The sequence below is a fragment of the Copadichromis virginalis genome, linkage group LG3 (assembly GCF_057382275.1).
Source record: "Copadichromis virginalis isolate Kocher_CV1m ecotype Utaka linkage group LG3, C_Virginalis_male_GT1.1, whole genome shotgun sequence".
Lineage (NCBI taxonomy): Eukaryota > Metazoa > Chordata > Actinopteri > Cichliformes > Cichlidae > Copadichromis > Copadichromis virginalis.
The window spans coordinates 38881142-38898645 of record NC_140620.1 but is presented as its reverse complement, the minus strand read 5'-3'; the positions used below and the strand labels follow the sequence as shown (position 1 = coordinate 38898645).

The following is a 17504-nucleotide window of genomic DNA, read 5'->3' as shown; positions in this document are numbered from 1 at the left end:
CGACCCTTTGGTCAGCAGGAGGTCTGACACACACACACACACACACACACACACATTCTTACAGAAGTTCACACATATACATATAATGCCTTGTCTTAGAACCATGTGGGCGTGGCTTTGTTCTGATGTTTTTTGTGTGAACTGTCTCTCAATAAAAAGGCAGCAGGAGGAGGTCAGAGTCGAGGTCTTTCTCGTGGTGGACACAGGCCTCCCTTGCGCAAGTGATCGATCGATCGATTGTCTTGTTTTCTTCATGATGAATAAGTCTCTAGAATTATTACCATTGAAAATAATAAACATGCTTGGATTTGTTATTCCGTCCACCAAACTGTCATAACGTTCATCAGGCTGATTGGTGCAAGGCAGAGGCACCTTTATGCTGCTGTTGCCCTGAGTGTAAATACCATTGATGGCTTACAAACACTGTCTGAGAACCATCAGCACCTGGTTTTGAATACCCAGGGCTGGACGAGTAGCTGGCATTTATAGCAAAGTCGGTCTGACCATATACAGTTACTGAAAACAGAAAATAAAAGAGAGACATTTAAAATTTTGGAATTACCAGACATGTACAGTATTTTCCGCACTATAAGGCTCACTTGAAATCCTTAGATTTTTTCAAAAAGCAACAGTGCACCTTATAATTCTGACATAAACGGTAGTAACCAGACCGAAAAGCAGCGCACATTTCGGTGCTTTATTTCGGTGCTTTTTTTTCCTGAGCTGTGATACACTTCTAGCCAATCATTTTACGTTTCCGAGGATAGTAGGCGGGGCCAGGTACGTACGTTCTGTTAGAGCAGAGCTACAGATTAAAAATGCCCAAGGCGAAGCGGTCAAAAGTCTGGCTGTACTTCACAGCAAAATATGCAAACTCAGCAGCCTGCAACAAGTGCTTTAAGCTGATACTGTGATGGTGTCAAAGGAGGTAACACCAAGAATCCGATTAAACAGCTGGCAACGCATAGCGTTTTTTTTAAAAGCCGAGAAATGCGCCGTATTTGATAGCTTGCTGCGAGACCTCACACCGTGCACGTCGGGTGGGTTGCCAGTTATCGGACCCGGAGCAACATCCCCCAAAAACCCGAAGAGGAGAGTCCTGGCCCCTAGCCCTGCCAGTGTAGCAGAAATGATGACGGATGATGATGCAGCAGCAGCCATTCTTCTCTGCATGAGTAGCTTCATGTTGTTCGTGTGTAATTTACGTTGAGTAGGCTAACCACGTTATTACATTAATGCATGTAAGGTGAACTAGCAAACATCATCATAGCTATATGCGGCTGTCCTCTTGTTTGATGGCAGATACTCCCTTCACCCTGGCCAAAAAGGCTAAAATGACCAAAGAAAAAGTGGGAAACAGCTAAACATGAGAGGTTTTTGGATAAAGTTTGTGTTTTTTCCATTGTTTAAGCACTGCTTCCAGCCAAGAGTGATGCCATATATGCCACATAGCTGCAGAAAAGGCACACATTGTTATCTTTTTACAAAAAAAAACAGCTGAACATGAGAGGTTTTTGGACCAATTTTGTGTTCTCCATTCTTTAAGCACCGGTTCGAGCACCGTTTGAGCACCGGCACCGTTTCAAAAGTACCGATTTGGCACCGGTTGTCATGGTCCCTGTGCCTCACCAGCTGATTCTGTATTAGGCAACATGTTTTCTCTCTCTCTCTCTCTCTCTCCTGCCGGGGCGATGCTCATTACGGGCTCCCGCCCCTGGCCCACGCACCTGCTGCCGATCGGGATAATCACAAGGCCGATTTAAGACAGCAGCACTGTGTCACTCGTCGCTGGATCGTTGAGTTATCAGCGTCAGTCGCTCAGTAGATTGCAAATAAGGATCTGTGAGTTCGTTCCGTCTGTTCGCCTCTAACTATTATCTCTGTGTACAGATCTATCCCGGACCTTTCCCTGCCTGCCTGTCATCCCGTGGACGAGTGAGTGGATGGTGTTTCCCCAGTGTGGGGAGTGAAGAGAGAGAGCCTTTGGAGGACGTCAGAGCCCCGTCTTTTCCCTCACATACCCCGGAACCCTGGACCCCCCTCCCCTCCCTCCAGCACTTTGTAAATAGCATCACCTGGTGTCGTTGTGTGAATAAAATCTGTAAATCCTGTAAGGAGTCCCGGTCTGCGCCTGAGTCCGTTAACTGAAACCTGACACCGGTATCGGATAAAACCTAAACGATACCCATCCCTACTTATAATCGCCTTATGTATGAATTCTGGTTGTGCTTACTGACCTCAAACCGATTTTATGTGGTACACGGCACTTAAAAAACTGTCAAAAAATGTTTTAGTACGACTTTAGTAAGCTACAAAGCCGCACGCCACTTGATGGATTGTCAGAGCATTACAGCTACCGTAGGCAGGTGCCTCACGGAGTAATCTGGGTCCTAAATTCAGTCCTCTTCAGGACCCAAAGTCAAATGACAATGTGACATTTTCTAACCCCCTATCTTCTACCACTGATAGTGTTCTACAGTCCAGAACAGTCCATTTTGCAAGAGAATTTGTGAGTTTGTTCGGTGTTGACTTACTAATTTTGGTCCTGAAACCAGTCATTTCATCAAGTTTGGGCTGCCGACACCTTTAGTTGGTACTCAAACTGGAACTGCTAGCACTAATAGCTCCCACAGTTTCTGTGCTCGCTGCAACATGTTTTCAGAGTCAAAGTCAAAGTAAACTTTATTGTCATCTCTGCTATATACAGTACAGTATATAGAGAACTGGAGACGACGAGGCTCCAGTTCCATTCAGTGCAAAAGAATAGCAATAAATATAGAGAGTAAGAATAAATATACACTTTCAGACTGAGGTAAGAGGAGTAAATATACACTTTGAAGTAAAAAAGGCTAATAATATTCTAAAATTTACATTACATTACATCTGCATTTAGATAGTAACATAAGGTTAAAGTGCTTGTATGCAAACTCCTTTTTGCACAGTTTGCACAAAACCACACTTTTATCAAGGCTTCCGCCTGCCAGTCTTTTGAAATTAAATTTGCCTTTGACCAGTCCTAGCAACGCGCTTTACTCTGATTCTGGGGGTGTCCAAAACCATGGGCTGCATCCTCCTGAGGATGCATTTGTAGGCCAATTACGTCACAGCCAGGTGACGAAGGCTGTCTAAAACCATAGACTCCTCCAAATGCAGCAGACAAATGCATCCTCCTTTTCCCCAGATTTGGAGGATGAGTCTGGTGTATCCTTCGTGGCCCACCATATCCCAGAATTCATAGCGCGGCCCAGCCCAGCTACTTAGTTTTAATATTACTCTTATTACGCTTTCTGGGTCACAAAATAAACTTTTAATATATTTTCAGGCGAGAATGTAGCTGTGTAATCTTCAAATATCTGCTCGGTTTATCAAGACATCGCATATTTGCAAAAGTGCTCCGACGTTGTTGGAGACGTCTGTTACCCACCAGCTCGATAGCCAGCCGGGAGCTCGAGGGTCACTAGAGCCGTCGAGAACGGCACATCATTTTCAGATCACCGCAGTCTTTCGCTACTCAGGTAAAACGTAATATATAAGTCACTTAGATTACCTAAAAATGTTACTGTTTGGCTTTTTCAGTGTTTTATTTGTTTGTGAGTAAATCGGTTTGGCTGAGATTAAAGTTATTAGATTAGATTAGATTAAATAAAACTTTATTAATCCCTCGGGTGGGTTCCTCCTTAGTTTTCACACAGCTGAAACGAAGAAAACTGAATAAACAGAAGTGTGAGATGGTCAAGAATTTACTCCAGTGCCCTGTTATATTTTAGATAGCAAGGAGCAGACGGCTGAGTTTATTAAACTCCACCGAGACAGCAGTGACGCAAATCTGAAGGCTAGACCATCCAATTTCACAGCCGTTTACTTCCGGCCTACCCGACCTTCTAAAGACCCGGCCCACATAGACCGCAATGGCCGGGTCCTCGGGAGGATGCAGCCTATGGTTTTGGGCACGCCATCTTTGTAGCTCTGATGTGTGCATCAGTGTAATCGGTATACCAGGAAATTGTGCATTAACAAAATTTCTTGTTTGATTGGAATGCAAAGTGCGTTTAAATGCGTTATTTTTTTTTTTCAAATTAATTAATCGCAATTAACAAGGAACTGACCTGCCAGCCCATTGTTCCTTCATTGGTGGTAGTTTCAGTCATTATGCAAATGCACTGTTTATAAGGGTTGGGGAAACCTGCAGTCAGCTGAGACTGAAGAAGTCACTTGGATGCATGACGAAACGTTTCTCCCACTAAAAATGCTACATCCAAATGAACAGAATCAACTTTTTGGGATTTACTTACTTGGATGATTGAGATGTTTGCATAATGCGACCAAAATTCAATTAAAATTATACAGTTTCTATTTTCTGGGTCCTTTACAAATGTAACTTTTCCACACACTTCCAGTTACTACATAAATCTTTATGTAGTTAGAAATATAACTTTAATATTGTTCTTTTTGGACCTTCATATTTCCACAGTAGAAAATACTTTTCCCTTAATCTCCTTTGAATGTGATGAGGTAGTCGGGGTATGCTTGGTTGTCATGGAACACAATATACATGGCAGGGTTATCAATTTTGTCCACTGCGCTATCGAAGCGGTTGTGAGGCTGCTGGCTGTTTCGGAGTGGAAGCACCTTCATGGTAGCTTGGCCCTGAGTGAAGACGCCTGTGAGGACTCGGGCGACGAACATTAACCGAGAACCATCAGCAGCTGGCTTGGAGTAGGTGGGCTGGGCTGAGTAGCTGGCGTTTACAGCAAAGTAGGTCCCATGACCGTGTACAGTTGCTGAATGTCGGAAGAAAAAAAAGGAATTAGTAATAGGTTATCATATGAGGCGACTTTTGTTGTGATTTGGTGCTATATAAATAAAATTGAATTGAATTGATTTGAATTGATAAAACATGGTGACTTCCAACATATATTACGTAAGTATTGTAAGTCTTGCATTTAATATCCTAAGAGTCCTGTTTGTGTCTATAAATGATGGTTAAATACAACCACATTCAAGACCATAAAATACTTGAAGCAGTCTGCAAATGATCAATCTGTCACCATGTAATGGTGGACCAATATAGACACAATGTCAGAGTGATCAGAGCGGTAAAGACTTACATGTATATGTAAAACCTTGGTGTATAGGAGGTAATAATTTCTAAGACAAAGTCAACACTAGTGATTCGTTTTGAAGCAACAGAAAAATGTTGTCTTGTTCAGTAACAATTATCACCGTTTTGTCCAGCAAAACTCCTGTTGAATCCAGTTGTCATGATGGAGTGGCAGTTTTCCTGGGTCGTCCCGTGGTACAGAGGTTTCTCCGCTGCTCCTCCCTCGTGTGCGTTCTTATCAGAAATGTGCTTCTTCTGGGCTTCATAGGCGCGCCGCAGGTGAACGTTCTGCAAACGTTCAATCTGACAAGAGAGACCGAAGCCAAAGGATCAAAGAGATGCCAAACAAAGCAGTGTGGATATTAATTACATCTGATGGCTTAGTTCATGTCTTTATGGTGGTAACCATAAACTGAGGCATGTGTTTCAGGTATGAGAAGTTTAGATTACAGCAGTTAATAATTAATGACTTTCTTACTGCAAAACTAAAAACTTTAGAAACTTAAAAATTAAAAACACTTTAGAAACATGATATTTCTCAGGTAGGGAGTTTGAATTTTTCATAGCATTTCTGAGCAAATATATTGACATCGGTTCAATGGACCACAGAGATATGGTGGCCGGAAACTGCAAATATCCAACATAGATAGATAGATAGATAGATAAATTGATTGATAAAATAAAATATAATGTATTTATTTTTTTAATGTGGCAATTAATTTGTTGACAGAATGTGACTGATTTCTGTTTTCTTTAATTTCCTGTATTTCTCTTTTTTCATTTTGATTTTAATATATAAATTTACTAAATAAATTAATTAAATCCAATCATGTTTTACGTGTGGACACAAAAGGATCAAAATCACTTTTATTGTTTTTATATACAGGTACACTGGTATAGACCCTGCGAGTTAAATTCTTGTGTGGAAGCTTCACAAGCAACAGATGTGTGCAAAATACAATAACATAAGAACAAAGAGAATTATAAGAATGGGAATCTGAGAATTATAAGAATAAATATATGTACAAATATAAGAATGCATGCGCATTACTCAATATGTATACCAAATATGTATGTATACATACATGTGTGTGTGTGTCTGTGTGTGTGTATACATATATATAAAATTAAATAAAGTAAAATATTCAAAATTTACAGAGGTTAGTAGGAGAGCAGGTATGTGATGATGCTGCAGTTGCCCCGGGTTACAGGACATTCTTTCTTCATATAGGAAAAAGAAATTCCAATGGAAAAATATTTTTACCATTTTTAGATTAAAAAAAAAGAAATACCTTTTTGTTACACCTTTTATATTACCAAAAAATGTAAATAATGACCACATGCACTGCTGATATAAAGTCTGGTGCACTTAATACAATCCCTGAATGTTAACATGTATCATGATAGCTGACCAGTTAAGCAGACCACATTACAGTCAGTAATGCTCACCAGTTTGCACTGTAATGCCACAATCAACTTTTTCAGCTTGTATGCATGTACTTGTGTATATATGTACTTGTACTTGTGCAGGAAAAGCCACCCACCTTCATCACAGTTTTGGGGACAGTTCGTTTGAAAGCCTCCTTTACTGTGTGATACTCTGCAGAAGAAGTCTCCAGAGAAACCACCTTCATAGTCTCATTGGCAGCCATGGGGTCCCAGTACAGAGGGAAAGTAAAGTCTGAAAAAGACAACATGTTTGTTATATTTTATTAAGTCAGGTAATGTAGTATACACAAGAGAAGACACAGAAGAAACTGTTTTGTTTTGTTGTTGTTGTTTTTTTTTTGTAGGATGGCGCATGAAAAGAACAAAAACAGAACTTGTAAGTTTAGGCTTAGACACAGGGTTTTGGCTTCTGTGGGACACTTAAGTATTTCTCTAACTGTGTATTCTTGTTTGTCCTTGTTTTTTTCTCCTGTTCCAAAGTTTTTTCGGTTCATTCTGTGTTTTGGTTTTGGCATTGGACTTAGCTTAGCTCCTTAGTCTTTTGAATTTCCTGTTTTCTGTGACTTTAGTGCTTGCTTTCTTTAACTGATGATAAGTTTGTTAAAGCCCTTTTCTATTCCGATTCTGTTCCTTCAGCTGTGTCTCTATGTTTATCTTCTGTCTCTCTGTCACACTTTCATGTTGTGAGTCTGTCATCTTTTACTTCCTGTTTTACTTTGGTGGTATTTCGTCTCTTGCACTTCGTGTCCAGTTCTTTCCTCTGTCTCATCAATCTTCCCTTGCCCTTTGTTGTGTTCTCTCTCAGCTCTTTTCCTCTGTGCCTTGTGTTTTCTAAGAAGTTGAAAAAGTATTTTTTCTCCTCTGTTTCTTTGTATTTTTAAGAGCTTAGCAATAAAGCTGTCATTGACTTTTACACATTGCATAGATGTTTTAAAATTGGGATTTGGTTCAGTCCAGCCACATATCAGTCTTAACACTGTTTGCTATATTGGTGCCCTTCTGACACCAATCTAACACTGCTTTGCAATGCAATTTGAAATCAGCAGATAAGGAGAGACTTTAATATTTCTGATATTGAAATTTTGACATTTCCTGTTTCAAAACTGTTTACTGTTACTGTCATTCCTCATAGTGACTTTTGCAACTATTTTTACAAGTACATTTTTTAATACTTTTTTAGTATAATTATTTCTTTCAAAACCTTAACATTTGTTTATTGAAGTTTATATTACTCTCAAGCATCAAACTCCAGTATCAGTCAGGCTCATTTTTGTAACATCTCTGAGAACTATCTACTCACCTGGAAGATTCTCAAGTCGTTTCAGCTTTGTCGTCTGTCTGCTCAGTGGTCGTGTGGCCACCATTGCCTGTACATCAACCTCCCATATAAGTCCCTGTGCATCTGTTATTCCTTCTGTTAATTCGTTTTTTTCCAATTGGTGATTAGCTGATTTGGGAAGTCTTTCCCAGTTACCATTATTTGCCAGGATGCACCAAACCACTTTGTTGTAAACATCCTCCTCCTCCCTCACTCTCACCTCTCTAGTGAGGGTCATGTACTGACACTGACTCATTTTCTGCATCACCCAGGTGACCCCGTCTTTTAGCCCGCTCACTGTTAGGGCGCCAGACTGATCAGTTTGCATGAATAGACCTTCAGACTCCACCAGATCCTTCAGCTCCATCATGTCATCCCGGTTGAGGAGTTCCAGTTCCTCCTTTGAGAAGGTTTTACTGGAGCACTGCGTCTGATATTGATGCTTCAACTTTTCCATGGCATCGTCAATGTCCGTTCTGGAAAGACCCAGAAATGTGAAGACAGACTGCTGACTTGTGGAGCTGATTTGGAGACTGCTGAGGTATGCACTCACACTAGGAGCAGACTGTTGTTGCTGTTGTTGTTCTTGAAATGACACTGGAAGGTGGATCAAACAAATAAGTAAAATAATTTTTAATCTGCTTTTATTTTAAAAATCACTACACTAAATAACCACACAAGATGGCACTTTGTGAATATTTCTGTCACCTCTGTTGATGACAGCTGGGGAATACATCTGCATCGCTTCCTCTTTAAAAGCCAAGAAGACATCGATCTTAATCAGGACGAGGCGGATATCGGTGAGGCTGTTCATTGATGATGTAGAAGACTTGATCCCTTGAAGAATAGTTCCTGCCACAACAGCAGGGTCCAACTCACCAGCACCTGGAAAAACACCACTTGCATTTAGGGGTGCGCGTGTGTGTGTGTGTGTGTGTAGCACAATAAATTCTTAGAATGCCAAAAAAAAATACTTACCAGCACAAATGGCCGGAATTGCCACAGAGCTGTATTTATACCATTCACAATAGTAAATGATATCACACACAAGTTGTTCAATAAGGGCTTCATCTCTTTGTCCACATACATGAAAAATAGCTTTACAGGGGAAGTTTCCAGACTGGGTCACATAAATTTCTCCTCGGTCCACTTTTGCTGCACAGAAAGTGACACAGGAAGCATGAGTGAGAGTCAGATAAGTAAGATAAGAAGATAAATAGCTGCTTCTCTTTTTCTCACCTGCTTTCAGTTCAGTTTCCACCTGTGGTCCAGCTACAGTTAAGATGTCTTTGCATACCCCATCTTAGAAGGAGAAGAAAAAGAATAAAAAATTAATGAATACATAAATCTGGACCTAGTAACAACCTTAGATGTATTTTTTACATTAGTTTCATTGCAATCATTCAAATAGCTGTGGACAAATCTCAATCAATTTCAACTACTCTAAGACAGATGCATGCAGTGTAATATCAGACATTCTACCCATTTGATTTCTTAGTTTTGATTCCTCTGACAGTGACTCAAGCCACATGATCTGTTTCTATTTCACAATCAATCTACAAGTATTTATAGGAAATGCTGCTGAATTTGCCTGATCCGCACTTGGACAAAAAATGTGAAACTACAACCATGATAGGTACGAGATATAAAATACAAAATGTAAACTAGTAGTTAGTTTTGCAGCCACATGCACATTAAATGTAAAGTATAAGTAACTGACTAATTACATACATTGTGGGACCATGACTACTTGTGCTCATTTCATGATGTGCCAGTTCATAAGTATATGCCAAATGAAAACTTCAATCTTCAAAGATTACATTCAAATATACATCCCCATTTCTGAGCAAATATTCATAAATAGCTGTCTGCCTTTGGCATCCACAGAGAGCTATGCTACCATTGTGGTTAAAAATAACTTTACAGTTACAGGGTGAACATCCTGCTCACTACGCCTTCCTGCCTTTGTGTTTCACCTACCAAGGTTAAAATTTTGGAAGTCTGTTGTGTTCACCACAGCATCTGTAGTCTCATTAGTGATGTCACCAAACACCACATGTAGTTTAACTCCTCTTTCCAGTATCATGACAATGTCATCTAGGTCACTGGTGAGGGACCTGAAGATTGCTGAGATGAAGAACACCACACATTAGATTTTGTCTGAAATTTATTCTGATACTGAGGGTGCTGATGAAGATGGTAAAATATGACACTGGCTGAATGGTTTTTATCTGCTCACTATGCATTAATGTCACATAATAAAGACAGTCTGAGTAGTGCTAGTTTACCTTGGCCTCCCTGGTTCATATTTAAGCTGAGCTGTTTGTAGACATCGTGGTAGCACTGTAGATAAAAACACAGAATAACACGATAAAGAATTGATGCATGGTCAGAACAGCCCTGTTTTTGTTTTTTAAAGTGCTTTATAAATTAAGTGATATAGTATGATATGCATGTTACATGTCAGATCAGGACATATCGATTGACACTGACCGCCTCAGAATCAGGGTAACCAGGTTTAATGACAATGTGGATGTTTGTAAGAGATCCAGAAGATGCAGATAATCCAAACTGGTGAATGACGTCAGTCAACACTTGAATAGCTTCTCTCAGCGGGTATTGTAAAACAATTCCTGGCCCAATGATTGGAATGGCCACTGAACCCAAATTCAGCTGTGCACAAAGCTCCAGACACCTCTTCAGACCGTTACCAAGAGCCTGCAAATCAAAAGTTATATATTTTTAAACTATGATACAGTTAGATTTCATTCTATAAGTTTGTGCCATATAACATCAAGTTATTCCAAACTACTATACACAGACTATACACAGAAATGGTACTTTATTTAATTTCATGAAACTTTACCAATCCCAAAGGAAATTCATTCATGTACTTCTAAAGGTAAATGAATTTGATCTTTTCCATCACTATAAGTATTATGTCCTCAATTTTACCTGAACGCTCTTTCCTCTTACTCCGTCCCAAGGCAAGCACTCAATGAAGAAAATCTTGGAGCAGCCCAGAGATGGAGGTGCATCAACCAGCTGAACATCACCAGGGGCGAGGGCACAACTGGCTAAGACTGAATCAAACTTTAACTTTAATATATTCCCAGCTTTGGCCAACAAATTGTTGCCAATATTTGTAGAAGTCAGCTGCTTGTTGAGCATGGGGACCACCAGAACATCCGCCTGCAGAAATAATATTGAATAACATGAATATTGATATTTTATTTTGGGATTATGGGAAATAGAATTGAATGGAAATAATCAAACCTGTTCATTTTCTAAACTGCTGAGTTTGATCTTCAGGTTTGTTCTGTTGATTGCAGAGTTTCCAACTGTGCTGTACATGCTGCTGCTGTAGCTGAGAGATCTAGGTGTGTCGCTGAGTCTGCTGGTGTTTCGTGGTCTTTGCACGTTTGGGATGGCTGCAGTTTGCTTCTCTCGGATAATGACGTGACAGGAACCCTCTATCAGCTCTTTAGTCACTTTACCCTCTTCCTGGAAGTACTGCTGAGCCCCTGGTCCATCTAGAGTCAAAGTGTCTACTACAACACTGTCTAGAGTTGATGTTAGGGCCTTCTTGACCTCCTGAACATGACATCGAGGACCAGACACAAACACACAAGGATTTGGAAAATGTGAGGCTTGTAAGGTCACCTTGGTCTGCTTCATGCCAATCAAGTCTAAGATTTTATCAAAACAGTAGACAGTGTCATGATGAAGCAGATTGATGGTTTCTTGAGTTGAAACTTGATTCAACTGGAAGTCATGAAGAACTTCATTGAGCTTGGCCACATTTTCACTGAAGCCCACCAGTCGGACTTTGGTTGTTGAGGTTCCCCTGGCGCCTGGCATGTAGCTGATGTCCACTCTGAACTCTCTACTGTTTGCCTCGTTCTTGGCTTTCATCAGAATTTCTTTCAACCTGTTGAGATCTATTGCACCCTGCAGCTGTACAGTGGTCACTTTAAGGTCTCTCATTACTGCTGCCTCGGCCTCATTCAGAGCATCAGAGGACAAACTGGACAGAACCAGATCTGCACCCACCTCAAAGAAAACAGGGTTTCTGAGCCTTTGCTGGAAGCGAGTTTGGTATTTTGGGATGGCATCACTGGTCTTCATGAAGGTTAGCAGAGCTGTAGGGAACTTAACGCTCTTCTCCTTTACGTTCTTAATCAGTTCGACCAGTTTTGCAGCTCCTGACTGCACCTCTTTGTCAGGGCCCTCCAAAGTGATCATGGCACTACCTCTGATGATTGCAACCTCTGGACAATTAGCACGCATTTCTCGATTGAAGTCTTCTTCTATGAGCTTGAACTTCTTCTCTACAATCGGCATTTCCTTTTTGGTGGGTAGGCTTTTTTCCAGAACTGCAATCTTCTCCTTCACGGCATCAACCTCTCCTACAACCACAGCATAGCCACTCTCTGTGTAAACTTTGATATCATCTGTCTTAAAGGCCGAGTCCTGCAGTACCATTTTCATCTGTTTTGGCTCAAGTACATGAAAACAGTTGTAGGTCTCGGTGAGCTGAACGAAGACCTGATCCACCTGATACTCCCATTTCTCTGCAGCACCACCAAAACCTCCTCCTGGACCCTTGTCAACCTCCCCTCTAACCAAAACCTCCTCTTCATCAAAATTTAGCTCCACTGTGCAGCCGATTGACGACAGTTGTTTTTCAAAAAATTTGTATGCTTTACAGTTGTCTCTCAGGAAAAACATCAGGAAAACATCTATCCTGAAAGTCTTCTCAAGACCCTTTATGTTTGGGTTTGTTGAGGTCTAAAAGACGGAAAGAAATCAAACAAATCTGTGAGTTTATGCTATAAGATATGCTACTTATTGTGTACCACATAGGTCTGGGCAGTAAGTCAAAAATGAATCATAACCCTCTTTCAAAACCTCTAATTGACATTATCTTTGCCATGTCATGTATTTTATTTCTTTTCTCTTTATACTTATTAATACTTCACCCATTATGTACTATCTCTGCTATGTCCAGTCTGTGGCATGACAACCATCATAGAGGAAACTTGAAACGCCGAGCCCAATGCCCAATTGACTTTAGTAAACACAACATCAATCAAAAAGAAGAAAACTATGAGAAAATACCAAAAATATCTCAGCTTTAGTGGTTCAGCATATTTACAGCACAAACCTAGTTTGTGTGTCATTGCGTTCAATTAATCATGATTTTTATTTAAAGTCATATCGCACAGCCCTAGCACCTCAACATCCATCCAACATCCAAACACCATTTTAATCACCACCTCTTAAAAAAAGACAAGTATAAGTATTTGTTTCCTAAATAAACTCATTTCACAAAAAACTGGATTTCACAGCAGTTGCCAGTGGTACAGATTCATACAGTCCTATGTAGATAAAACATATTGACATTAACATTAACATTTCTGTTAATATGTTTTTGTTTTTCTTTGTTATGTCTGACTATGACACTGTCTTATAACAGAAATACACCACAACCCTGTTTCTAAAACAATTAGGCTATTGTGTACAATGTAAATGAAAGCAGAATGAAATAATTTGTGAATCATTTAAAACATGATGTTTTGTCTTGTTTTTTTTTTTTATCTGTGTGCTAGTTTAGTGGCCAGACTGCTTCGAGCTGATAGGAAAGAAAAAGTAACTCAAATGACAACTCATTACAATCAAAAACTAACAGCAACGATTTAAAGCAGTACTGAAGTCTTACTTGGTACTATCAAGGTGAAAGTAAAGTGTCCCATGAGTGTATCACCATCTTGCTTGTTGTCACCCATGTTCTGAAAAGCATTATCTTTGATGGTATGGAGGTGGAGTGACATACATGGCATGGGTTACTTACTTGTCTACAAAGGCTTTAATGCAAAAGCATGCTGTGCTATCCACATGATGTATTTTTCAGGGAAGGGCTTCCTTATTTAAACACTAAACTACACTTATATTTTAAACTTTGTATCAAAAGCGAGACTCATAAGTTAAAGAAGCCTGAGAACTGTCAGCCACTGAAAACATCTGAGGCATAATAATAACGATGAATAACAAAGATGGCACAGCAAAAGTGGAGCAAACATATACTTCCAAAACTAAAGTGGCTGGTGTGTCTATTGCCCAAATGTTGTAAGAAGAGGAAGTGATACATCACTGATATTCTTCTAAAACAACAAACACATTCTGTAAATTTGTCCTTGACATCGAATTTAATGATCGTGTAGTTTTTAAAAGAGAGAGTTTTACTATTTAGAATGTATTCTTTGCAGTACTTGCAATGTGTTTTAACTATTTTACAATCATCTGTTTTTGTCAATATTGTCCTCAGCGGTCCAACTTTCCCTGGAGGCTAACTCCTCTAAAACTGGTTTCGCAACATTATCCGGCTCTGACGCTGAGTTTTTACTGTAACCAAAAGTCATGTTTGAAAGAGCAGTAAACTGTACCAGTGATTGGCTTGGCGATGGCTGGTCAGAGGTCTGTTGCGAATTTGTCCTGCTCACGGTCAGCCGCACTTCTCCACTCGGAAGAGTGATGGTGTGAAACTTCCTCTGCAAAACTCTCTCTTGATCTGGAAAACATCCATAAACAGAGTCACTGAAACAGCCTGCAATTAAACACAAATCCCCCAAAAAAATCATTTTACAAATAATCGACTGTCCTACCTTCTTTTTCCTTGAAACAGATTTTATAAACGCTTCCTCCGAGTTTTTCTACATTTCCGCAGTCGCCACCCCCGGAGTCTCGCCTTTTCTGAAAGTATCTCCTCACTTTCTCCTTCTCTCTGTCTGTAAAGTCAGTGGCTTCAAAAAACAGTGGATACTGATATTCATCCATTTTATCTGCAATTCTACACTAACATGAGAACTTTAAGCCCGTCTAAAACTTGGTTGTGCCGCTCTGTGAGTGCCTGTTTTTGTTTCACTTTCACTTTTCAAGTATCGCATCCTCATACTTAAACTCATACACCCAGCAATGCAAAAAGTCCGCATTTAATTTTCAGGGGCTTTTCAGCTCACCTACCTACTCTGCAGGTACTTTACAAGGTGTTTCAGCTGTCAGAGTATAACTCTAAATCATATTTATGTCTTAACATGGTTTTGAGAAAGACATTTTACCAGTAATTATGTGAGCTCTGTCATTAACTCAAGCTTTAAAACATCAAAGAGAATTCTACAGATATGGCTTTTACTAAGAAGGAGGTAAATAAGCTCAGGAGATTTGTGGCAGTGACTGATTCATGTGATGAGGTCCTTTATGGGCAGATGTCATGCAGTGAACAATAGCATACATTACATTGATTCTTTAAACAAGGGTGTAGGAGCCACTTTTGGGTTAATACCTTATGTGGCCGCTAGAGGTCACCTTTTTCTGTTTTGTTCATGTAAAGGTATTTAAGGTAGACGCACGTAATCGGCGTCAGGTGTGTCATTAATTGTAAGAAGGCAAACAGTTTGAGACCGCTGCGCTGTTATGTTAAGATGATATGTTAATAAAGACCAAAAAGGACAAGATAAGAAGTACTGGAGTTATTGGACTGTTTACTTAATTCATATGTACCAGTGACATCGCGTCACCCCCGTTAACGACCACCTCAGTCGCTTCAACCGTAGGCTTAGCCTCTACAATTAGAGAAGTGGCATCAGTTTGTTAAGATCAAATTGCTGAACAAATTATATAAATATGTTAGATTTTTCATTCTCAAAGAGTTTATTTTAAGAGCAAACAGTATATGTAAAAATTCACAGGGCAAAAAAAGCATTGTTGATTTAATACATTTTAAAAACACTTAAATTTTCATAAAGCTACAGCTACTAAACAAACTCCAAATCTTTTATTATTCACTGCTGAGGAAATTAAACATCTTTCACTTTAGTGTGAAACACTACAGTTACTTTTGTGCTCATTTTGGTAAGTCATCAGTTACAGATTTGTCTTGGTCTTCCACAGTGTTCTTCCACATTCTCACATGTAGCTTCAAGTGGTAATCTACAAATATCTAAAGCTCAGAATCCAAACTTTAGAGTCCAATTGAAGTTAGCTTAGTTTATTATGCATTAACAAATAATGACACAGTTTTTCAACATATGGTTTGAATAGCATTATTGAAATGCTCATATTTTAGATGTAAATTAACAGAAAGACCAGAGACCTGACATAAATTATAATTTGAACTGTCTCGACATCAACAGTGATCTGTGCCTCTTTAAATATGTCCTTCCCATTCAAAGGTGCTTCAGAAGCCCCGCCTACAAGGGCTGGGAAAATCCAGACTGCGCTGTGGCAGAAGTAGTAACACAAAGTTACACTTGGCCTGTCTTGAGCAGCCAGTTTTCTTTAAATTTAAGTTCAGGAATTTAAGCACAGAGACTTTTGAAGATGGATTTATTTGCTATTTAATGTTGTGTGGTTGAGCGACTAATTACTTCTCCAGTTTTTCCACAGAGTGACTATTTCATTGGCTGTTCAGTTAATAGTGAGTTGTATAAGAAGATAATAAGAATAACAATAAGAAGATTCCTTTTATCAGAAGAGTCAAAATGTTGTTCAACACAAAACAGCAGCCATGTTGCAAAGCAAGCTGCTGTCTGCACTCACTGTTTAATTTAATTCAATTCAGTTCAGTTCAATTCAATTCAGTTTTATTCATATATAACACCAAATCACAAAGGTCGACACTTCACATCGTAAAATAAAGACAATAATAATGCAGATATAAAGAAAAACACACAAACATCAGACAAGTGCTATGAGCAAGTGCTGACAATGCTGACCGAGAGTGGGAAGGAAAAACTAAAGCGTAACTAAAGGAGGATTGAGGGTTATCTGCACTAAACATATGCTTTACCAAAAATTGAGGTTTTAAGCCTAATCTTAACCCACACTATTTTAAATATCCCAAGAACCAAAAGTAAGCCTGCAGTCTGAGAGCAAAGTGCTCTATAGAGGTGATACGGTACTATGAGGTCTTTAACATAAGATGGGGCCTGACTATTCAAGTTACTGATGGTAATGCTGTGTTGAAAATGTATTAGCTGTATAGGAAATATTCCCCATGATGAAGCACTAACAGAAGGTAATGAGGTAATCTGGATATGCCTGGTTATCATTGAAAATAATAAACATGCTTGGATTTGCTATTTGGTCCACCAAACAATCATAACGGTCATCGGGCTGATTGCTGCGAGGCGGAGGCACCTTCATGCTGCTGTTGCCCTGAGTGTAAACACCAGTGAGGACTCGGGCCACAAATACTCTCTGAGAACCATCAGCAGCTGGCATTGAATAGCCGGGGTTGGCTGAATAGCTGCCATTGACAGCAAAGTAGGTCCCCTGACCAAATAAGGTTGCTGAAAACAGAAAATAAAAGAGAGACATTTAAAGTTTTGGAATTATCAGACATTTATATATCACTTCTCAGGTTAGATGTCTTTTTTACGTTTGAAAAATTCAAAGATCTTGTTAGGTGGTTTAAAAAACACAACACAACACAATCCTCTGAAAATGGTCAGGTACAAGGACTGTAAATTTGTGAAAAAGCAAATGTCTGGAAAACAACCCTAAATATTACAAGAAAAAATGGCTGCTTGGAAGCAAAATATAAAAAACATGAAGGGTAGGTCAAAACATTTGCAG

At 39.5% G+C, this 17504-nt stretch overlaps 1 protein-coding gene and 1 pseudogene across 2 annotated transcripts in view; both read right to left on the bottom strand.

Moving 5' to 3' along the window:
* Nucleotides 1–2664: 2664 nt before the first annotated feature.
* Nucleotides 2665–15613, bottom strand: LOC146714601 (protein mono-ADP-ribosyltransferase PARP14-like). Its single transcript, XM_085451003.1, has 14 exons — nucleotides 14534–15613; nucleotides 14315–14439; nucleotides 11145–12659; nucleotides 10824–11060; nucleotides 10362–10586; nucleotides 10157–10211; nucleotides 9849–9995; nucleotides 9108–9170; nucleotides 8847–9023; nucleotides 8577–8753; nucleotides 7851–8465; nucleotides 6646–6782; nucleotides 5224–5404; nucleotides 2665–4781 (listed from the first exon to the last, which is right to left on the bottom strand). The coding sequence occupies exons 1-14, from the start codon at nucleotides 14703–14705 to the stop codon at nucleotides 4489–4491; spliced, it is 4119 nt and encodes a 1372-aa protein (XP_085307129.1). The 5' UTR covers nucleotides 14706–15613; the 3' UTR covers nucleotides 2665–4488.
* Nucleotides 15606–17504, bottom strand: part of LOC146714600 (protein mono-ADP-ribosyltransferase PARP14-like) — an 18783-nt pseudogene continuing 16884 nt past the window's right edge. Inside the window, exon 16 of the transcript XR_014918836.1 lies at nucleotides 15606–17218. The product of XR_014918836.1 is annotated as a protein mono-ADP-ribosyltransferase PARP14-like (transcript). The remainder of the gene's footprint in view (nucleotides 17219–17504) is intronic.

Coding starts and splice junctions, on each gene's coding strand:
- LOC146714601 (XM_085451003.1), bottom strand. CDS start 14,705: ATGGATGAATATCAGTATCCACTGTTTTTTGAAGCCACTGACTTTACA. Junction 11,061..11,144: donor GCAGTTTAGAAAATGAACAG/GTTTGATTATTT, acceptor TTATTTCTGCAG/GCGGATGTTCTGGTGGTCCC. Junction 9,171..9,848: donor CTTCCAAAATTTTAACCTTG/GTAGGTGAAACA, acceptor TCTCCTTCTAAG/ATGGGGTATGCAAAGACATC.